General features: G+C 38.2%; 2 protein-coding genes across 3 annotated transcripts in view; one reads left to right on the forward strand and one right to left on the reverse strand.

The window, feature by feature from the left end:
• Window positions 1–655: 655 nt before the first annotated feature.
• Window positions 656–22,415, reverse strand: lars1b (leucyl-tRNA synthetase 1b). Its single transcript, XM_042222261.1, has 32 exons — window positions 22,273–22,415; window positions 21,917–22,038; window positions 21,475–21,562; window positions 21,282–21,362; window positions 20,899–21,036; window positions 20,478–20,639; window positions 20,129–20,241; window positions 19,832–19,895; window positions 19,183–19,271; window positions 18,801–19,026; window positions 18,545–18,632; window positions 17,005–17,081; window positions 15,514–15,567; window positions 15,272–15,412; window positions 14,850–14,927; window positions 14,672–14,757; window positions 14,394–14,459; window positions 14,108–14,190; window positions 13,181–13,319; window positions 12,708–12,920; window positions 11,709–11,766; window positions 10,858–10,921; window positions 9,534–9,717; window positions 9,254–9,344; window positions 8,901–9,041; window positions 7,548–7,688; window positions 6,385–6,495; window positions 6,022–6,132; window positions 4,736–4,840; window positions 3,890–3,985; window positions 3,508–3,640; window positions 656–1,646 (listed from the first exon to the last, which is right to left on the reverse strand). The coding sequence occupies exons 1-32, from the start codon at window positions 22,276–22,278 to the stop codon at window positions 1,441–1,443; spliced, it is 3,555 nt and encodes a 1,184-aa protein (XP_042078195.1). The 5' UTR covers window positions 22,279–22,415; the 3' UTR covers window positions 656–1,440.
• A 191-nt stretch (window positions 22,416–22,606) lies between these two features.
• rbm27 (RNA binding motif protein 27) overlaps window positions 22,607–23,740 on the forward strand; it is a 23,148-nt gene continuing 22,014 nt past the window's right edge. For both annotated transcript variants that reach the window (XM_005926408.3, XM_042222262.1), the window contains exon 1: window positions 22,607–22,803. In XM_005926408.3, the coding sequence (XP_005926470.1) occupies window positions 22,745–22,803 (59 nt within the window). In that variant the 5' untranslated portion in view covers window positions 22,607–22,744. The remainder of the gene's footprint in view (window positions 22,804–23,740) is intronic.

A 23,740-nucleotide genomic window follows, 5' to 3' on the forward strand; every position in this document is an offset into this window, starting at 1 on the left:
ACCATTTTCACTTTAAAACGCTCTGGACTATATTGTGAAAGCATTAAATATGAGCAGCCTGTGGAGGTTAATTCCATTAAAAATGTTCCAAAAGGGACCAAAAGCACAAATGCAGTGAGAGCAGTTTTCAGGCCTGACAAACACCTTGGATGGTGTGCTGGGAGACCTGTCAATCAAATCTATTTCCATCAGGCTGTAAAAAAGATTTTTTTCCCAAATATTGCACGTTTGACATTTTAACATGAGACTCTCAGACTCAATTTTTCAGCTGCAAGATTGTTGGTTGATTCTGACAAAGAGGTAGAGTAACCTCATGCACAGTGTGTTTTTATATTTTGTTTTAGAACAAAGATTTGGTGAATTAACAGAAGAGATATTGGCTGTACAGTAGTTGGATCCAGGCTGCTTTACTCCTCAAATGACCTCTAACCTTTCACTATAGACATCTAGATTTAACTCATGAATCTTAATTTTAACACTTGACTAACACTAACACTTTAGCTCCCTGTGAGATGTGATGGAGTAGAAGCTAACAGGGGTGTGAAAAGCACAGAGATCTCAAACATGCCCATAAGTATAAATCTTAAGTAAACATATTTTGTTTTATTGCGCAACTGCCAGCATAGGGGTTAGAGGGAGACAAACACCACAGAGGTTTAATGTTTCATAGGTTTTATTATTCATCTGGAAAAGCCAGACAAGCACCATCCACAGCTAGAAAACAGGAATGCTGTCTGACAGGCTGACAAACATAAGGGAACGATGCGCCTCACCTTGGATGTATAAAACAACACAAGGCACGTTACCCTCTGTATGAAACCATCAGGCATTCTGGAGGATGCAGGAGCAGTCTCACAACATAAACATACATCAAAACAGTGGTTTTCTGTGACGAGAATAAACTCTACAGACGATTTTAATATGGACACCGCTGACTGAGTTCCTGAGTCCTGCAAAACAGATGACAAATTCTAGTGCTGTCCTTGATTGCAACCATGACAAAAAAGGTCAAAACTTTTAGGATACTTTTGCAGTATTTTGTTATAATTGTTTTGCAATACTGACTTCTTAAGGAGAAAACTGTACCAGAGGGATAGCCCAGAGGCAGATGTGGATGTACTACAAATATAGAATTTGTTTTAAAGAAAAGAAGACAGAAGCCATCATTTTAGGTCCAGCAAGTTTCAGAATTTCCTGATGTCACACTCATCAGTTTACAAACAGAAATATAAATTATAAAACAGATACAGCTTTGAGTTGCTGCCCTGATGCTTTAAATCAAAAAGAGTTGTTTTGCTGTAACATTTCTTGATGCATTTGAATCTTCAACAAAGCTCAACAACTACTGAACATGCCCCCTCACCTCTGTGTGTGTGTGTGTGTGTGTGTGTGTGTGTGTGTGTGTGTGTGTGTGTGTGTGTGTGTGTGTTCAATGTTATTCTAATGAACCAGATAAACCAGAGTGTCGCCAATGTCTACAGTTAGGCCGTTGTCAGCCAGAGTGACCTTCTTCTCCTCCAGATTGATGTTGAACACAGATTTGTTGGAGATGAGCAGTTTGCCTTGTTCCTCCTGTCCCAGGACAGGCAGCCGGCGAGGGCCGAGCAAAGGGTCCTCATACCTCATCAACTTGACTCTGGACAGATCTGGTGGAGTGAAGGTGGAAGGAGACAGAGGTGAGGCAAGACAGACAAGAAACATGGGAAACAAAACAACTGAGAAAATGCAGAAGTACTGGAGGTGGGATAGATAAACCAGTAAAGAAACAGAAAGCTATGCTTGAGATTGGGGAAATTGGAGAATATAAAAGAAGAAGCAGGATGGAAAAATGAAAAGAAAGAGAGACTTCACTGAGATACACAGAAAAAAAAATTGAGATGAGACATTACAGGCAGAGAACAGAGAAGTGAAAGAAAACAGGCTACAAAGAAAATTGGGTCATATATTGAACTGTTCTAAGCCAACATTATTCAGTTTTTCTTTTCAAATCTGAAAGCATAACACAAAACTAAAGCCAAACATAAAAGACAATATGGAAACAGCAGAAGCAGAACCTCTCAAAAGGCAGAGTGCCTGGTGGTGCAATCACAGCGGAAAGCTTTCTCAAGCGGTTCGCACAAATTTGATGAAGGATGGCTGGTGGTTGTTGTGTTAGCAACACACTGGCAGAGATATTTGCCACAGTTTTAACGGCATGATATGGCTGTCAGCTGTCATCAGAGAGCTCACATAAATTAGCTTGGAATTAAAGATGACTGAAGCGAAGGTAAATGAACGCTCTACAGTAAGTGTCTTTGTGCAGAGACACTGAGGCTGTCTAAATAGCTGAAAGAGAGTGAAAGAAAGAGAGCGAGGTGGTGGATCATCCCAATGCTACTTTGCTCAGCAAAGTTGTTAATGATATGAAGGAAGTTGGGACCACAGTCACCAAGAATACCATTGGCAACACACTACGCCGTAATGGATTGAAATCTTGCTGCGCCTGCAAAGTCCCCGTGCTCCAGAAGGCACATGAGGTCATGAACTGTAAAATCTTGGAAGCAAACCTCCTTCCCCCACGCTGGGTCTTCCAGTATGACAGTGACCCAAAACATACCACGAAGGCAACTAAGGAGTGGCTAATGAAGAAGCACATTAAGGTCATGTGACCTAACCAGCCTTCAGATCTCAGTCCTATAGTAGATCTATGGAGTGAGCTGAAGATTCAAGTTACCAAGCACCATCCAAGAAACCTAAATGATTTAGAGACTTTCTGTAAAGAGGAGTGGGCCAAACTCCCTCCTGAGATGTGTGCAAACCTTGTGACCAACTACAAGAAACATCTTACCGCTGTGCTTACAAACAAGGGTTTCTCCACTAAGTACTAAATCATGTTTGGCTTGGAGATCAAATACTTATTTCACACAATGACATGCAAATCAATTTATCACTTTTATGTAATTTATGTAAAGCTTGGGTTGATATTGTCTCTCTTTATTAAAATGAAATTTTCATGAAATTAGAGATTGTTTATTTCTTTGTAAGTGAGCAAACTTACAAATTCAGCAGGGGACCAAGAAATTCTTTTCCCCACTGTATATTTAACCCCCTGTGATAAAGGCCCTTCTAGCTCAGTTATTCAGTCATGTTATTCTAAACTTTTCACAAATGTTAAGGCCACTGTGTACCTGGGGACATTTAAAACCTGAGGTATGGTTTCAACCATCACACTTGGCCCAGTCAATTCACTCTTTGGGAGGGGGGGGGGGGGGGGGGATAGTTTTTTAGATTGTTTTCTGTTGTTCACTCAAACCTTCCCCACTCCTATATGATTACAACAGGCTGGGGAAGAGTAGAAAAGATGGGTCAGAAAGATAGAAGAAAGATATAAGACAAATGTGTGTTGAACATCGCATGATGTTGGTTAACTGAACCCAAATGCTTTCAACTAAACTGAGCAAATACTTTTATCCTCTTGATTTAGTCACTAAAAGTCATTTTGGCTTTATTTATTTTTGTCTTACTAACCTTTAATGAGTCTGTTGACCTTGGCTAGCCTGCGGACGATGCTGTCTCTGCTGTCCCCCTGTCGGATGTCAACCTTTGTAGAAAACATGCCATTGCACGGCTGAGGGTTGACCAAGGACACAGAAACTCCAGGCTACGGGGATTAAAAAAAACGAGGAGAAAAGAAAAATGCAAAACTGGCTTTTTGATATGAGTATAAATAAAATAAATTTCTTTGTTCATCACTGGCTGCTGCACAAAATGAAATAGGTCAGTAAAATGAGCACAGCCATAAAGAACATATGAAAACTGTGGACAAACGTGTTAGTGAGGAAAAAAAGCTAAAAGTGATCCTCTAACACGCAAGTCTGGCCAAAGCTAATAAGCATTGAAAAGTATTTACCTCTGATCTGAAAACACTGAACGGTTTCCCTGGGCAACAGTCTTCCTTCACTTTGTCATCAGCCTCAGAAGCAAACAAGATGTCAATCTGCTCCAACTGTCAAAGAGAAACGATGGAGGGGAAAAAAGATAATCAGCTCAGCAGTGTAGTCCACAGGGAGTATGTTTACAGGTGCGTTTGGTATGCACGCTGGCAAATGCTGGGCATACTAACCATGCTACAGTAATGGGAGACTAGTTTGTACTTGGGTCTTTAAAGAAGACCACAAATGGCAACAGACAAAGTGCTTCTCTCCTCATCTGTCCTATGATCTACAAGCCTATTTCAAGCCACACCAGTTAACCCACTTCTTAGAGTTGGTTTGTGAGTAAGGTAATGTATCACCCTTTTTTAGTCCTACATGATACAGCGTATTTCATTTCATTATGTCTTCCTTGTCATCAACTTATCTTTAGCTATGATCTATCAGAAACATGAGAATTTAAGCCGAGCTTTTGCTTTGATGTACATTAAGTGCAATTTTCCTTTTCTGTGGTTAAATCTGCTGGTTTCGCAGAAGTATCCTGGGGACTTTGGGCTTTTTTCCCCCCCTTTTTTCCCCGCCTAGGCTAAGCTTTTGTGCAGACAGTGGTATTAAGGGGATTTTCTGCAGAGAACTGAGCTCAGGATTTCCTCAACTTACTTCTGCAAAGGGAGTAAAACTCAGCTTTAAAGCATCTCTGTGTGAGTTTGACATTTATGTGAAGACACACTGAACCAAAGTTCTGCACACTTTGCTGCACAGTTGTTGTCCAACAAATTTTAGACACCAACAACGTGGGGTAAAGGTTGGATCATAAAGCTTACCTCCAAAGAATTAGTCAAGTAGACCAGGTTCTCCATGAGAACTGCTCGCTCATCAAATTCCAGCTCCAAATCCAAAACTCTGGGTCCATTCTTCTCCAGGTTCTCCTAAAGAAAAAAAGAAGATCCCATTGTACATGATAAGAATCAGAGCTATCATCACGAATGATCAACAAGGCAATGAATAATAACTCCATTGAGGAAGTGCAGAGGATTTCCTTGGTATAATTTTACACAGAAGCTGAGATATTTGGAAATATAAAAATTCATCTCATTACTGAGGCAATCGTGCTTTCGTTTATAATACAGCACACACACAAAGTTCATTGCTATGTTGATGCCACCACCACAAGATTATCAAGAAACAAATGTTTATGAGCCAAAAAAGTTAAAAACAAACAAATAACGCAGGGAGATAAATCAACATGAAAGATACAAGACCAGCTTGAGAGACAGACCGTGGATGAATACAAAGCTCATCATGACTATTTATTAGCTTCATTCTTTTTGATCACTGCAGTGAAAGAGCGAAACCTGAACAAAGCCCAGAGCACAAGAGATGTGGCTTCTAAAATTTTAATAAGCAACAATGCTTCTGATCATTTATTGGCACCACTTGATCTTGAGTGAATATGTAGCTTTATATAACAGAAACAGCAACTGCAGGCATAATGTTATTTGTGATATTTGTATCATCTGGTGGCTACTGCTTTTAGAAACGTTTTTGTAACATGAAAGGTGGGGATGAAAATTGTAAATTAAGACATGCAGACCTGCGGCCGAGACAGTGAACATAATTTTTGTGGATGCTGCAAATAAATGGAAAGTGGTTGACACAGCCCATCAAAAGTGTTTTGTGTTCTTTTCAATCAATAAACACATTAAACTGTGCAGAACAAGTATTCCTGAAATTTCTCTGTAATGTCAGTGTAACACTTGTTCAAATTTTTCATTGTATTGTCTACAGTTTTGTTATTGTTTAACACAAAGCACTAAAAAAAAGAAAAAGAAAAAAAGAAAGAAAATAGCTTTTCAACTCCAATCTTCCCAACAAATTATCAGGGAAGACTTTCCGCCAATCAGAAGTTGATCAGTGTGAAAAAACAGTCAACTTATGGGTTGGCTGTTGTGTAAGAGACTTATTAAAAAGGAAATCACAAGTGAAAAAACGTCTCTGGAAAATTCCATCTATGTGTAAAGATGACAAAATGGTTTATGATCATTGGTGGAGAGTGGGCTGTGTACGTCTTCATAGTGAAACATTAATGTTGGCCTTTCAATATTTTTACCTTGATCATGGCTACAAAAGGCATGACTCTCTTCATGTATTTCTTCAGTTCTGGCAGAGCGCCTAGTTCACTCGCTATCACTTTGTTGTCCGGAAGGACCCCGTTGTTGGTCTAGACATACAAACAGGAACAGAAAAAGAAAAAAAGAAACAATTAATAAACTTAAACAAACAGGAACATCGATAGGAAGACACAGAGAAACTGAAAGAATTCAATTACATAATCATTTAATTCTGAAATTACTGATTTACAGAAATAAGCATATTATTGCACCACTAGGCAGACCTGCAGTTCTTCAGCAAACAATAAATCTTCAAACCTAATGCTGTGAATAATGTTGGGCTTTGTGTGTTCGTTCCCTACCTTGTAGTGCTTGCCGAGCAGGGATAAGGCACTGTGCTGCCATGGAGGGTAGCTCTTGGCCACGTAGATGGTGCAGTGGGAGGGCTTGGCTGGAGGCTTGGAGTCACCTTTCTGTTGGAAGGAAAACAGGATTAATGTTTGTGTTTATAAGAAGCCTTTCACATTCATCTTGTTTATTCATACATCAGGTCCACAAAACAAGGTGGCCTCAATCAGATTCCAACGGGGTTTGGATTATTCAAGGAAAAAAGCCAAACAAACAAAAAAGCTGTCGTGTTGTGTGTGTGTGTGTGTTGCTGTGTGTGTTCTTTAGCAGAACCATAATGATCTGTGAACTTGTATTACATGACAGCTGACAATTGCACTGTATGTTTGTTTTCACAAATGTACTTCATATTATATTCACAGTATGTAAAAAGTTGCACAGGTATTATTCTATAATGGGAAAATACTGGATATATGCGGCTGTGGGAATTTCTTGTTTAAATGATTTTACTGTATGTTACTTGATAAAATATTCCATATTTTCTACGTGGGGGTGGGGTTTAGGGGGCCTGGAGCCTATCCCAGCCATCATAAGGTGAGAGGTGGAGTATACCCTGGCCAGGTTACCAAATTTATTTATTTTTTTTTTGTTTTATTACTTTTTGGTTTTATTATATTTTTAATTTTTTGTACATACTCGTAAATCCCCTTTTCTGGGCAGATTTAGAACTCACATGCTAACAACATAGATGTTGCCGCTGAGAACGCTTATGGTATGAAAAAATAACTATATTTTAAAAAAATAAAAAAAAATAACCCTTTTCCTTTCTCCTTTTTCTTCTCTTTTCCCATCATCTTTCCAATCCTACCTCAATGGCAACAAAGCATTTCCAGTAAATCAATAACGGGGGCCTGGAAACCTGAGATATTGCCTGTCTTAGATGTTGTCAATACTTGTTTTGCTTTTCTCTAAGCTGCCTACAGCCACTTATTGAAGTGCGGAACTGTTAACAAACAATAGACTGGCTTTCCTGCTGTGAACACAGACATAAGCTCGCAAGTGTATCAGAAAGGATATAGGATGCTGCTGTAGAGTTACATCAGTCTGTTTTATGTTACAACTCAAAACTTACAGCATATCCACGAAGGCAAAGTGTACAGACAACTTCATATCTTACCTTGCTTTTAGGCGGAAGCATGTAGGCTTTGAGGCGAAGACGAAGGTCGTGAGCAGTTTCCATCAAATATTGAGAGGAACGAATCAGAACCTCGTCCACGGGCCCAGCCACAGGCCATGATGCCTTCATCAGAGAGCCAGTCTGTCAAGCAGAAATAGAGAAGAAAAAACAGTCACTTAGTGAGCAGTGTAAACTTTTAAAAACTTTCATGGCTGGGCCCAGCTCCAGAATATCTGCTGGGACTGCTGTTCTCATACCAAGTAGTACACAGCCTCAGATCCTCAAGTAGAAACCTGTTAATTGTTCCCTCCTCAAGTTTAAAGACAAAAAGGCAATCAAGTGTTTGCTGTTAGCCCTGCCCAGGAAATCTGGTTTGCCTCATTAGTGTTTTCTTATTAATCATTTATTTAAAAAAAAAAAAAAAAGCTCATATGTAAGGCTTTCTATAAAATATACATTTTAGTATAGATTTGATTTCTTTTGACATTTTTAACTCCATCGTTTTCTTTTTACTTTTAGATTTGTATGTTAATTTGAAGTTATTCATTACAATTGGAATCACACTGTATCTTATTCCAATTTTGAAATTGCAGTTAAATCTTGCACGGCCTATGCTAAATTGATTAGTAATTTCTTTTTAAATTTTCTCCTAGTTTGTTCTCTTACTCTGTGTTTCTGTGAAGCATTTGGGTAGCATTGGTTTTGGTGACTGCTACACAAACTTTAGTGTTATCATAACTACACAACCAGAGGTCACAATGGTATCATAACAGTGGCATGTGTAAGTTCTCTGTGTACCGAGTGCCTCTTAGCTCTTTAGTTAGTGGTAGTGAACACATGACTGGAGAACATACTGGTATTGGGGCTTTTTTTGTTGCCTAGCGACAGCCAAAAACCCATTTCCATCACAGCTGCACTCCTTCATATTCATAAATTTGAGTGTTAAAAATATATTTGTCTCCCTGTGCTATTTGAAGTGTGCACCTGTGTGTGCATTTGTTTCATGCTGCAGTGAGAAAAAGATCCATAGTGCGAAGATATGCTCCCGGTGGATATGTACATCAACAGTGAGAAAGTCAGTAACCATTTCACACAGGTAATAAGCAGCGGGCCCAGAGCTACCCAGAGGTCTACCTAAAGCTGTAGCTTTCAGCTCCTTGATCCCAATTCTACTCATGAATACAAACAAACACTGGATGTTAAAATGTTTCTTTTGACTGTATTCCTGTTTTACTCTAAAATATACAAGACAGATAAGAACTAAGGAGAAGTTAGATATGAGTCAAGTCAGAGCACAGAGCCAACTCAGAGCCTGAAAACAGGAATACGACGCTAAATCCATGTGTTTCTTACCTTGCCAAGCAGACCCCAAGTGTATTCACAAAGGTGTGGGCAGATGGGGGCCAGCAGCAGAGTTTGCCTTTCTATGAACTGGAAGACAAGGTCTCTGTGCATGCCTTCGATGGCCAGCTCCCGATACTTATCTTTGGCTGCCTAAATACACACAATAAAACAACACAAGGTTCATCAGCGAAACTCGAGTCAGTCTCTTCTACTGATTTAACGATGACCGCAGTATCTGGAATCTAAATGCTCTACTACTGTTGTAGATTATGGGTACTTGAAATCATGCTACATTGTCTCTTATATGATCTTATCAAATTATTAAGGACTCTCAGAGGTGGAATTTTATCAATTTAATTTACCTGAAATTCGAAAAAGCCACTTTTCAAAGCCTCCTTGTACATCATCCTCTCATAGTGCTGCTCTGTCTTCAGGATGCCTGAATTCATCTCACTAAACAGGAAAGAAAATGATTTTTTAAAAATGTACTTTCAAAACATTTAACCACAATCAGGCTTTCGCCTTACATTTATTAATGCAGACATAGCTGTGGATTCTTTTGCTTTATCAAGGCTGAAATTCAATAAATTTCAGAACTTGTAAATCCTTTTCATTCCAGACACTTTTAAATCCTCAGACTACCTGGAAAAAACCCGATCATTAAAGGTGTCTGCAGGTCCCGTCCTCAGGTTGTTCTGGTTGGCAATCATCTCCTTCACCCATTCCACCCAGGTGTAGAGGCGCAGGATGCCAGCATCAGCCATGGTCTCTACAAAGTTAGCATCCTCCACTGTGTCTCCAGCATCCGCTAGAGCCAGACGCATACCTGAGAATGGAAATGAGAATGTGTTAAAACAGCAGAATGTACAGGTACAATATAATAGATGTAAAACTGATATACGGTCACTCTCACAAACGCAACTGCCTTTGTAATTTGCTCCAGTTTAATATCCAATTATCTGAATCCTCTATTCAGGATATACAATGAACACAGCACTTTTTTTCTATTCTGCAAAATAGTTCAACAAAAGGTGAAGTACAGAGGCTCTGTGGAAAATTCCAAAGCTTGAGAAAACGTCAGTTATTCAGCAGACATCCCTCCTAGCTTTAAGACAGGAACAACTTTATGTGTCTATCTGCTGGCAGACCATGAAGCTGTTTCCTCCCACAGCAGGATATCTTCTATAGAAGCATGAACTATCCATCTATTCTTCAGCTCACTGAAGATATATAAAAAAAAAAAAAGAAGGTGGAAATTATCCATCTATCCATCGCTAATGTAAAGGAAAAAAGTAAACATATAGAGAGGAAAAACATAAGTCTTCAATTCCCTGTGGATAATCAACATTATACCAAACATATAAGTTGTAATGTTCTCACTTTCCAGCCATTTCTAAAAACACAATTTATCTTCCTCTTATATTCTTCTAAATATTTTATTTGCTTTTTATCTTTTGAAACCGCATTCCTTGAATATAATACATCTGTAAATACATAATACATGAATGATAGAGGCAATTCTTTTGCAACAACAAAACAAAATGTTGACCACTAATTAAAAGCTTCTCATCTTAGAACACACATTGATATTGAGAACATCATGCATTCTCTATTTTAAAGTGTGCATATTACATAATTATACAGAAATGTCTTACTTACAGTCCACTGACTGACCTGACAAATACAACAACTCATAATACTCAACATCAAAACCTCATCTATCTAATGAAAATGGGTTCATTTTCTAAACACCTTCACCAGGGGATAAGAGATGTTAACAATATAATCATCCATAACAGCCCATGCACTGGGAAAACACAGTTAAAATCTGTTCCAAATGTACACCTGAAGTGTTTTCTCCCAGGTTTCATGGTAAGATGAAAGCGCCATTGAGAAGAAAACTATGAAGAGGGAAAGAAATAAAAAAGACAGAAGGAGAGATAAATCAAGAAGAAACTGATTATACCGTCTGCTGAAAACTTGTCAATGGCTTGGCTGAGAGTGAGGAAATTTCCAGTTGATTTGGACATCTGGTCGATAAAAGAAACAGATGTTAGCAGCCGCAATCTTTCAGGTCTGCCCACCCACACAGTCTTTCTGTGTTTAAAACCACAAAAGAACCCAACAACAAAATACAATCAGCAGCAAAAACAGAAAATGGCATTCCTAAAACCATTCAGAACTTAAAGCTTATTTGAGAAATGTTTGGCTGTTATGTTTAAAATCTGTCGGTCAGTCAAGGAACACAAAAGATCCCATCAAATGAAACCAGAAAGAAAGCGAGATTTCATGTTAACCAGGTAACTTTAGCCCTAGCTTTCCTGGACTGTGAAGGCAGTTCTAACGGGGGGGACCTCTGTGCGTAGAGAGTAGCAGAGTCTAAAATTTTTCTATTGTATCTAATATCTTTGTATTTCTATGATGAGCATTAGTGGTCAAGGTACAGTGGTCAGAGGCTCTCAACGCCAATCCTTTCATGACAACAAGCACTTAGCTAGATTGGGAAACCCTGTGTTATTTTAGTGAGATGATAAACTGCTTCATGTGACCTGCTTGACTAAACTGACTAAACTGCAATAACATTAAGATATTTTTTTATTAGTCCTTCATTTATCCAGGTAAAAAAAATCTCATTGAGATTAAAATTCTCATTTCCAAGAGAGACCTGGTATCATGGCAACAAAATATCCTTGTTTGTTTATATATGGGGTATGTTAGACTTGGGGCATGGTACAGGGCCCTAAACTTACAGGGTTATAACCTAATAGCAAATTAAATGATTTTAAAGTAATACATACAGCTTAATACTTCACATACCTTTTCAGAGTTGAGAAGCAGATGTCCATTAGCTCGCACTGCTTGTGGCCACTTCCCGCTGTAAAAAAGAAAAAAAAGAGAGAGAGAAAAAAAATATTTTTTTTAGTGTTATCTTGTTATTTTCATCATTACTGCCATTATCATAGGGAAGTTTACCCAAATGCAAAGCTGAGCTCAGTTTATTAAAAATAAAAAAATAAAAAATTCAGCAAAACAAAAGGAAGATTGGCAGTATGTTAAAAAACATCATTATGACACTGATAACATTACACTGTATTGTGATTATTGATTTACATCTTAAATGGTAAAAAGCACAGTATTATCACATTCTGATAATGCAACATTACCAAAACCTTAAAAAAGCCATATAGTACCTGACATAATTATAAATATTCTATTACTGAATCTGAATTATTGTCATCTCACCTTACTGTAGTGTCACCGTAACATAATGTAAAAAAAAACCAAAAAACCCAAAACTTATTTTAACTTATGTACATAAATACAGAAAGAGTTACGGAAACTACGGCAAAATAAGATCAAATCCAGTGAGTCCGAGCCAAGAGTGACATCAAATAAGGGTATAAAACAGACTCAAAAGGACTGTTTCCATGGCAACCACTAGAAACTCCAAAAAGTTACTCATCTAAGCCAAAAATTAGACCAGTGTACCAGTCGTGAACTGCTGAAATGTTTTTACACACTTACTTTTGCATGTATTAAACTAATGGGATATAATGTGTTAATTAGAGCTCTTTAGAGATGCTTGTTGTGTTGGGCACACTTGCCAAAAATATTCATTTAACTGTCAATCACATTTTTATGGAATATCAGCTAAGTGGATGTGAAAAAAATGTCACAATTAGACTAGAGAACATCATTTTTGTAGCATGATAAGAGTGTCATTCAAAACTGATAGCTGGAGGTTCGAAATTTTGTTTGTCGCCCCTCATTCCTGTCCTCTTTTTTTGTTCTGGTCAGTCCAGTGGGCAAACTTACTTGTCTTTGGGCCACATAGCCACATGGTTGTACAGGTAATATGACAAATGGTTGGGCACCAGATCTTTGCCAGATACACGGACATCCACGGGGTACCAGTACTCAAACTCCCTTCTAAGCCTCTGCAGATGCTCTTTAGGGATGTTGGTCTTAGGGAACGGAGAAGTCTTAAAGAAGATGAAGTCCCACACCTCTCTAGTCATCTGCTCTGGCCTGTGGTAGAGAAAAAAAGAGAAAAGACATAAATGAGGCTAGAAACAGAGACTTATTGTGTTCAAGTGAGGTGAAAAGAAGAAATTGAATGCTTGGTGTGACTGTGTGCGTTTTATATAATTCAATAGCTGACTGTACATGCTTCATTTTAATTTGACATTTATTTTAGTGCAAAAGAAGGGACGAGACTTAAATGAACAATGATTTGGAATTACTGATTTCTGCATATTTGTGTGCACATGCATGTGATGCATCCATACTTGATGCCCAGTGGTGACTCTCCTTGGCCGTTAAGCACACCTCCCTGCAGAAGGTGGGCTACGGTGTAGTAAGCCATGTAGATGGTGGAGTCTGACAGGGACTCAATCAGCCACTGCTCGTCCCAAGGCAGCCGCGTTCCTATGGTAACCAGGGGATGTGTACACACACACACACACACACGAAGGAGAAAGAAAACCAAAATTATTCATTTTATGACAACCGACATCTCATCCGTTTTAAAACAATGTTTTCTTGTCAAACTGCACACACTGGTGCCAAATATTGAGGAAATGTAGAACAAAGTCTTGGCTTTACTGTGTGATCTTCTGTACACAAGCCGAAATGTAACTCTGTTGTCAAATAAACCAAATCAAACCAGACACCAAAGTGACTTGTGCTTTCACACAAATAGTTTGACCCTTTTTTCCACAGATTAGATTTTTAGGATTTTGGAATCCCTGTTTAGAAGAATTTACAAAAGATCAACTATTTAAGCAGCCTCAGATCAGCTAAACTCAGGTTGGTGACAATGTTAAACTTCTTACAGGCTAATTGTCTGGTAAAATGACTGGATACACTTTGTGTTTTTTATTCTTAAAACATGTGGAGAGATTTATACAGTGAGGAACAGTTTACAGCTAGCCTAGACTGTACTGCAGTGTCCTGCGCTGAATGCCAGCTGGCCTTCAGTCTGCATCTATTCTTATAAAAACCATCAGAGATGGAGTGTTGCTAGGTGTCCAATCATTAGTCCTTTGTCTCCATCTATAGACCAAGAGCATCGCTCAAATACAAGTTCAAATCTTTATATAAAAAAAAACTGTTTCCAATTAGACAATCATGATCTTAAAAGTGCCAGAAAAGCTAAAGATAAATATTTACTGAACACACACACACACACACACACACACACAGAAACCACCTACCAAGACCATAGGTACGTGAGCAGGCATGCTCCTGCAGCCAGTCCAATGTTGCCTCAAAGTTTCTTCTGGTCTCCTCACAAAATCTGTATGGTGTTGCAAAATGAAACATAAAAACAAAACAAAACATGAATTAGACAAGACTTTGGACTGAAACATTTTATTTCCAGCATAAAGTTTATAGGCAAATAATAAATTGGTGTTCTGAACCTTTACAAGATCCCCCACAAAAACACTAGCAAAGACAAATTTGATATATAATGCAAATCAATTGCATCAGAGATCTTACGTTTCCAATGTCTTTAGGGCTTCGTTGGCCTGCTGCTTCCACTCAGCATCCCCATAATCCAAATACCTGTGGGATAAACAAATAATATTTGCATAAGGCTTATTGAAGACAGTATACACTAAAAATGTTTTTAAAAAGTTAAAATTACAAGAGTTTCATGACCAGAATGACTGAAACTAGTTTAAACTTAACCAGCTGTTAACTTTTTGTCACTTTGTAATTCAAAGTATCAAACACCAACAATTATAACTTTATTTTACAGTTCCAGCAGCACTCACCACTGGTCACAAAGAGCCACCACACACTCGTCAGCTGAACGTGACATGACCTGCTTTTCTGGCTCCATGTAGATCATGGCTTCTCCCTGGAATACATGAAAATAGAGTCAATAATAATAATAATAATACAGAAATAAATAAACAATAACTTTTTGTGACTCTGCAAATTTTTTTTTACCCTTTCAACCATCATCTTCTGGATGGGCTTCTTGACATCCTGGACCTTCTGGCCCTTGTAGCCTTCCACAAGCATGATCTAGGACAGAAGATTATTAGCAGAAAGTCAAACACACTGATGCACTGTTTGAACTATTTACAAGATTTACCAGCAAATGAGCTATGCCTCACAAATGGTTACAGAACTTCTTCTTGCTTCAGTGTTTAACGATGGTAAACAGAAGAAAACTACCTGAGGGTACCTAAAAATCCACAGACAGTTGATGAATGATTTAGGCTAGCCTTAAGCTTCGAACTACTTGATTTGTGCCTGGGAGATAAACAATACAAGCTTCAAACCTAAAACGTATACCTGCAGGGCTTTTGCAGACAGACCGCATTTTGTTAACTAACATAGATGCTTTGAATGCTAATGGCACTCACCCCTTCATAAAATCCCTTCAGATAAACCTTCTCCTTGGCTTCAGCCAGTTTCTCCTTGTCATTCTGGCTCTGAATCTTCAGCTCATCACACACCAGAGGAGCAGGCAGGTTGCCATATCCTGGAATCTCAATGATAGGGATCTGCACACAAATAAAAGCACAATGACTTTGCATGGTGACACTGAATGCATGAATTTTGTGCAGCATAAGTAAAATGAATGGACTTTACTAGTTCAGCTTACCGGCTCAAAAGGCAGAACCATCTTGTCCTCAATTCCATACTTCTCCCGCAGCGCCTTTTATTCCAAGTCCAAGAAAGAACAGTGACATCAACAAAAAGGATGTGAGAAGAAATGACTACATTTTGCCCACAAAACTAACATCAAATTGAAATATTACGCACTTATGTGAAAGGTTCAGAAATTTTGAACTTATTGCTGGATGGTATCAGAACCTTTATATTTCTTTTGATTCTGATATGGAAATGGTAAATAAGTGTAGTGATTTATTGATACATCTGTACACATAAATGGAAATGCAGCAGATAAGGCAAAAACAGAGTCTGCACAATTCTAATGAGCTATTCAATGCAACTTGAACTCTCTTAGGCAAATTTTCTTGTCGTTTCTTTAAGTAGCCTTCGCAAATAGTTCTCCAGGCTTCTTGGAGGACATTCAAAGCTCTTCTTTGGATGCTGCCTGTCTTTTGTTTTGTTCTCTGTTAGTAGGATCCCACAGTTTCAATAATGTTGAGCTCCGGGCTCTGGGTAGTCCATCACTTTGACTGATGGCGTTCCACTTGGTTTTATTCATGATTAATTTACTGAAATGTGTCTGGGATCATGGTCATCCTAAAACATGACGACATTACCACAGAAAAAAATCTTTCTGGGTTTTTTTGTTTGTTTGTTTGTTTTTTTGGTGGATTAAAATGTCATGATACTTTTTGTATTCATCATTCCATCAGTTTTAACAAGATCACCAACATCACTGGCTGGAATGCATGACAGAGCCTCCACCGTGTTTTACAGATTTACAGTTATTCACACTCTCTGTTGTATTTGTCTCCTGACACCAAAATTCCAATTTGGATGAATCACTTCCTAAGACCTGCTGCCACTGATTCCATCATGTGGTGTAATTTGGCATACCTCAACCTTTTCTCCCTGTTTTCTTTAAAAATCTTGAAAGCCACCTTTCCTGTGTCAGGTTTTTGCTGTAGTTTTTCACATTTCTTAAAGAAATGACTTTTAAATCATGTTCAACTGCTATAGATAATTTTTAGGACTGCCACTCCTTGTTGTGTTCTCCACTTGTCCAGATTCCTCAAAAAGCTAATTTCAGAACATACTGCACACCATGTCCAGATATGTTTTCCTCTAAAAGCTTATTGTAAATCACCTTGTTGGTACAAAAATAATATTTTATGACTGTGAAACTGTTCAATCATTAGCATTTTTTGTGTTTTCAGAACACGAGAAACTCGTTTTTTTGACAAGCTGCTAGTATCAAAAATGCCTGAAGTAACAAAGTTCTTCGATATGTTGACTGTCATGTGTAGACACAAAACTATTCATCCCTCGAGTTAGGTGCCTTTTTCCGCTTTGATCAGGTCAGACAAAAAGACTGGATTAAAAAATGAGTGCAAAAGAAGTCAATATCCAAAGAAAAACTTTGAAAAATACAAAGAAATGCAGGATGGCTCAAGACCTTTTCGTAGGTTTATATCGTCACCTGTTTTTTCTTGATGTCCCTGAGAGCAGCAATGTCATCAGGAGCATCAGATGGTACACTGGTAACAACCCCAGTACCTAAGACAGACAGGAAAGACACAACAATGCATAAAATCTATAAAATGATAATGCAGTTTTTTATTCTTTTCCCTTACCCTTCATAACCTTCAGAAACATGATGACACAGGGGGCATTTATTATTAAAATTGTGACATATCAACTTAGTCATTGAGAAATTCCAATTATTACTAACTCTACAGAGATTCATCAATAGGACACATGAGTACAAAGAGACAAACTACTACCCTGGAGCAACACAGACAAGAAAAATAGAGAAGTCTGACTTCTAACAGAATAGAAACACTCTGCAATAAGGTCGATTTTAAATGATTGCAAATGTTATGTGCTGGAGGGAAACAAGAACTTATAGCGTCCATCCTTTGACATTGCAAACAATGCTTCTGAATTCTACCTTGACCTTGTCCTGCTATTTTGAGTCCCAAGAATTTTTCTATATAGCTCAAGCAAAATAAGACAGTGTTATAAATTAGGATAAATCAAATTTCAGTCAGATTCTGTGCAGAAGACAGCAAGAGGTGGAAAAACTGAACTATTTAGAACTACTTGAGATTAGGGCTGTGCGATATGAACAAAATCTCATATCCCGATATAAGAATTCTATCGTCGATAACGATATAAATCACAAAAATCTAACATTTTCTGTAAATTCTGTGAATCTCGGGCAGCTCGACTTGCGGGAAGTGTTTCCAGCTGCGCGTCATGTAGCTGGAGTCGAGTGTTTTAACCGATGCATGAAACTATACATTTTTAGACATAAGTTGTAAAGGCCGCCGTTTTCTTTGTGAGGATTTATTACACAGCGTGCTGCGGGGAAAAGCCTGTTCTAACGTTTGAGTCTAAGGTTTCTTTTTTAGCACCTGGCGGCTCTTTTTTGCTTCTCATCCGTAAATAATCTGCTCTTTCACGTGATTCAGTTTATTTTGAAAAGTCTCAACAGGATCTTGAGCTTTATTGTGAAAGGTTTATGTGGAACATAAACAAGCGGACACGCGATGGTGTTACCATCCTTGTTGCTAACCACAACGCATAAAAAGAGGCGCTTGTCCGTCTGTAGTGTGTTTATATTAAATATAAGAGAAAGAGAGAACTTTAAGAAATTAATATAGCCACTACAGTGACCATCAAAACGATGAAAAAATATTACAGTAAGCAGTTTATTTTGCGACACCACGAAACAAACGATAGCGTAAAATGAAACATAGACGTTTTTATATCGTCATCCGATATATATTGTTATATCGAACAGCCCTACTTGTGATTGCCAAGTACTTAAGAGAGGAGGGTGCCACTCCTCAGGAATATTCCTGCTGTTTTGAGTGCAATCAGCAACAGCGTCCATCTACAACTGTGATGCTTAAATGTGAGAAATTTCTGCCTCAAAAGAAACGGCACAATTTCTCAAAAACAAAAATGTACTGAAATTTAAGCTACAAATCTAATCCTAGCGTTTTGGCTCATACCTTTATCCTCCTTGATGGTGAGCATAGGGAGAGCATAGATGATGTTATAGGAGGTCAGAGGAGCACTCAGGGCACAGCCGAGGATATCCTACAAAGACCAAAAAAAAAAAAAAAGGCCACTGAATTAGATACACGAACTGCTGGTTTAATATTAGATAGCATTTTATTTTTTATTCCACTGAAATTAAATAAATCCATCTAAATGATCTGAACTTATTTGCTGTAGCTGGAAGCAGCACATGAAAAAAAGTAGTACCTGTCCCAGTACTTCCATTATTACTGGCACCACTCCATTTTCCTTGGTGAAGCCCTGGAAAGACATATTCCTGGCAGCCCTTCTGGTGGAGATGAAGACGTCCCCACTGGTTGTCTCAAAAGCAACATACTTCATGTCAGGTCTCACCCAGCAGTTGGTCTGACCAAACATGGTCTCTGGTCTAAGTGTAGCAGCCACCAGGAAGATGTTTTTGCCTTTCATACCGCTGTGGGAAGTACCGAAACTAAGGCTTAGTGACAGGATTTAAAAAGGATGACAGTTATATTCAAGGGGATTAAATCAGTCTTTCTTTGTAAACCTGTCATCTCCAAGAAAGTTTTATTTTCTTTTATGTGGAAGTACAGCATTAAGTATTTGTTACCTGCTATAAAAGACCTTGGATTTGAATTTTGCTGTGTAGGGTTCAACGACCTTCATCTTGATCAGGGTGTATTCCTGAGGTCCAACTCCCTATAAGTGAAGCACAAATGTTAAGGAAGAAAATTTGATAAATAAAAGTTCCTCAATCACTACAATTTAAATTGTAAGAAAGTTTTGTGGTAAAATAAGTAAAACAAACATTTTTAAGCATTTTCTGCAGTAAATCTGTGGTTAAATACGCCTCAACATTGTCACTTTATTAGGTATTAAGTCACTTTGAATGTGGCATTGTTGTTGCTGCTGTTATTAGTCTACTTGGTTTTTATGACACAACCATCTCTAAAGACAGAATGATCCAAAAAGTAGAAAACTGCTTCGACCTGATAGGAAAGCAACAACAACTGAAATAAGCCCTTGTTACAGACAGAAGGACATCTCTGGATGCACAACATATCAAAACTACGAAGCAGAAGACCACATGGGGCCCCACTCCTGCTAGTTCTTGTTCTGACAAATCTGCAGCAACTATGTGATGCTATCATGTCAATATGGATGGGGCCAACCCTCACCACTAGTGAGGTGTACCTAATCTTAAACAATACTACAGTTTCAGAATAAATCATTTTTTCTGTCAAGCTGAGGACGTCTACCTCTCCTGTCTGTCTGTCATGGTCCATGCATGGCTGTCCATCCTTGGGACAGTAGATGGTATACCTGCAGGGGAGTTCAGAATAGTCACGATATAGACTCAATAATATAAACAGAATATACAGACTCAGAATAGACTCAAAGAAGACTAAAAGGAAGACATCAAATTAAACAGAATTGGGAAAGAAAGCCACTTAAAAAAAACCCAGTCATATATAAACTATGATGATTTTTTCCCTATATCATTAAAAAAACAAAAACCTTGTGGTAGACGACAAGAAAACCTGAAAGCATCTCACCTTTTACCAAATTTGATCTTTTTCCTCTCTTTTAGAGTAACAAACTGCCACCTGACAAAGGAGTCGTAGAAGGGGTTCACGTCTGTGGTGATGAATGAACGCCTCCAGTCCACCTATGAGGTAATGACATAACAGCATGTCAGCACAACTGAATAAATTCAGTGCCTTCCTTTAGCCAGGAAAACATGGATGCATCAATGTCACTGTACTTTTTGTGTCTCTTATTTAAAAATTACAATGTTTTGCCACATGAAACTGCATGAATGTTTAAAAGGTATGTGCAGTTTAGTCTTAAAAATAATTTTAATCAAACCACAGAAAGATAAAACAAACAAACAGAGAAAGCCACCTTGACTCCCATCCCTTTGAGATCTTTGACAGCCAAAGGAGGGAAGTAATCCAGCCAGTGTTCAGCATCAGCAAACTTGACAATCTCCTGGTCAGTTAAGCCCAGAGACCTCATGATGTCCCACTGGAAAGCGGTGGATCCAGATTTGGCCACTGCTTTACTCTGGCAAAGAAACAAGAAAGAGATTGCAGAATGTTAACAAACTTTCTTTTATCTGAAAAAATGAAGCCATACACTACTTAGATAACAGACTAATTTTTTACACCTTCAAACCAAATTTTATGGTACTGCTTTCATCTTAACTCTGCAAATTCTGTCCTGGGTAATAAAGGCCTTAAAAAAACAGCTCAAGCTTTTGTCATAATAGCATAAGTATAATAAATTCATTTTGAAAATAGCATTTCTGCCCTGTGATCCTAACCTTTTTGCCCTTTGCTTTGTCCTTGATAATGATTTCATCAGATGTTGTTTGCTGTTGTTTCTCTTCTTCCTCCTCCTCTGGAAACTGTGGAGGGTTTCCATACAACTCCATCTCTCTCTTCAGCTTGTCTGCACAGGCCTGATGGATACAATTATTGATTAAAAATATCAGAAAAAACACAAAGATCTGTTTAAGAGAGATGGATTATGACAGATAGATAGTAGCATAAAACAGTTATGTTAAAAGTTGATTTTGGGACAATAAGAACAAACTGTAATTGCATGTTTATATGATGAAAAGTGATAAGATTATGTCAGATTATAGACACCTAGAAATCTTATGAAAAGTTTCTGAATAAAAAAAACAAACCCAACATTACTTACTTTGATCGGCATTCCTGTACAGTGCAACCCGAATGGAAAGAGGCATTTCTTTCCCTTAAGAGACTGGTAACCAACAGCAAACTGCAGGAAAACAAATGAACAACAATCGGTAAGAGACCACATATCAAATTTCTCAATCTTAACTTATTTGCAACAGGTGGTGACTCAGGTCGATGTCTGCCTTTAAACTTACCTCACATTTTGAAAAACTGAATGTATGGCCAAGGTGCAAACGGCCATTCATGTAAGGATAGGGAAAGGTGACCAGGTACTTGTTTTTACTTAGAAGGTAAAAAAAAAAAAAAGGTAAGGTAAGGTAAAAAACAAAGAAACAATTTAGCTGCAACCCAACAGGTTTTCCCAATATTGTAGTGTGAACTATGAAACAACATCAGACAACATGATTCAGCAGCAAAAAAAAATGTACTACATACCTATTACAATATATTTAGTTCTACAAGGAAGTTCTACAGAAACTACTTTCACATTCCAGTGTGCTGCAAATCTTTGGAAATCTTTCTTTATATATGGGCTTACAGTTGCATATTCTCTATCTGGAACAATTTGAGAAATACTGTAAAACTGTTCAGAAAACTGATCACGTAGTTGTTCTTGAAAACTGAAAAGATACTCACTTTGTACTTTCCCCGACTGTTGTCGGTGCATCTTGCTCAAATGTTCTCTCCCTCTCCCATTTCTCCTGGATTTCCAATTCAATCTTTCTCAGGAAGTCCAGCTTTGCTGTTCCTTTCCGCTCCTGAAATGTACCGTCGAGCAAATAATCACAAACTGAATGTCATAACAATAGCAGCCGCAATAGCCAGCTTAACAGAGTCAGACTTTTTTATTTCTGTAATTGTCTCAACAGCTCATGTTAGCTAACTTTGCTAACAGCCACATTGAATTAATGCTCTAAGGCAGAAATTTTCTTTTTTACAAAAAACTAGCATCAACCATTTCATACTGCGAGTAATTAAAAGATTGGACCTACCGTCATTTTGTCTAAAACTGCAAGTAGTTAGTTATACTGTTCAAAAAGAAGAAATAGTGTCTAGTTTGACAAGAGAAACCCACGCCACCGGTGCCTGGCTGATGACACCGTTCGCTTGGTTTTCTGGGAAATGTAGTCCATCTGACTTTTCAGACGTATCTTAACCTCTCTGTTGTATTTGCACATTAATTAGAATAGCTAAGATTTATTAATCTTAATTACTTTGATAAACAAATACAAGCCCTCATATGTGCGGCTTTTTTTTTGTTTGTTTGTTTAAATGCATAATAAACATCCGCCGTCGTGCTTGCGTTACGACAATTTGACCATGTTGCCATGCCGTAAAATATTTTGTACGACCTGCCTGTGAAGAGAGACAGAAGGCCTTAAAGCTTATAAATTTATAGACGATGAAAGTAGGGTTGTCAAAACGCTCTTTCTTTTTGTAGACAGTATTGTAGTCCTTCTCACAATGATCATAGAAAATGTTGAAGCCTTGAAATCGTGGCTGGCAAAGCTCCTGGAGCCGATGTGAGTATTGAAATGAAATGACATTTAGCGTGCATGCTACGTAGCTGCTTTAGCCTGCTAGCCGCTGGGTTAGCCTGGCATCAATGGCAGATTCTTGCACGAGTAGCTAACCATCGCTTGTTGGCCTTTCGAAGCACAGAGAGGCACTTTTACTTTTCATTAGTAATGATTGTGCATGATTTAGTGAGTTTGCTTGCGTTTGATGCACTGCGAATTCTTGATTCTGACACTATGGTAGTTAAGAACGCAGTTGGCGCACGGTAGTGTAACTTTATCACAGTTCTGTAGCAAGCTCCTAGCCTCCAACGTGTAGCCCCTCTTGCCTAAAACAGCTGTTGTATCTCTGGGAAAAGTTACTAATTAAAACTGTAGCTATTAGCTCGACATATTTCATAGTTAAATGCACACAAATACTTTGCCTTTGGAGTTTCCATAGTAACACATGCTTTGTAAGCGTTACGCTTTGTCTGTTTTGCTAACGCGAGATCCTAAAATTCTTTTAAATATGTTGACGAGCTCAAATGGGTAATGGAGTGCATTAAAGGATTTAAGTTACCCCCTCCCTCTCTTTTTTGTGCTGTTGGGACAACACACAGTCACTGTTTAATCAACTAATGGAGTAACTCCACAATATTATCGTTGTGTGTCCGAGGTTCATCCTCTAAAAATAAGGAGTTTTTTGCATAGGGGAGAAAAAGTCCTTGCAGAGCCAAAGTGAGGCGTATTTAAGCTGCTTTAACTAAAGGCTGGAGTTCAAGTAGGCATAGTTTCATTCACATTGTTATTACATTTATATTGTTGGTAATTATTAATCATTGGGAATTTCCATGGTCAATGATCCTGTAGTTAAGGGTCAAATTTGACTGTAGCTTTAGTGAGTCAGCAGTTAATTAACTACTAGCAGCTTGTTGCTTGAACTTAGGGCTGTTCGATATAA

This window comes from Haplochromis burtoni, unplaced genomic scaffold, assembly GCF_018398535.1.
Source record: "Haplochromis burtoni strain Fernald_Lab_line unplaced genomic scaffold, NCSU_Asbu1 Contig_83, whole genome shotgun sequence".
Lineage (NCBI taxonomy): Eukaryota > Metazoa > Chordata > Actinopteri > Cichliformes > Cichlidae > Haplochromis > Haplochromis burtoni.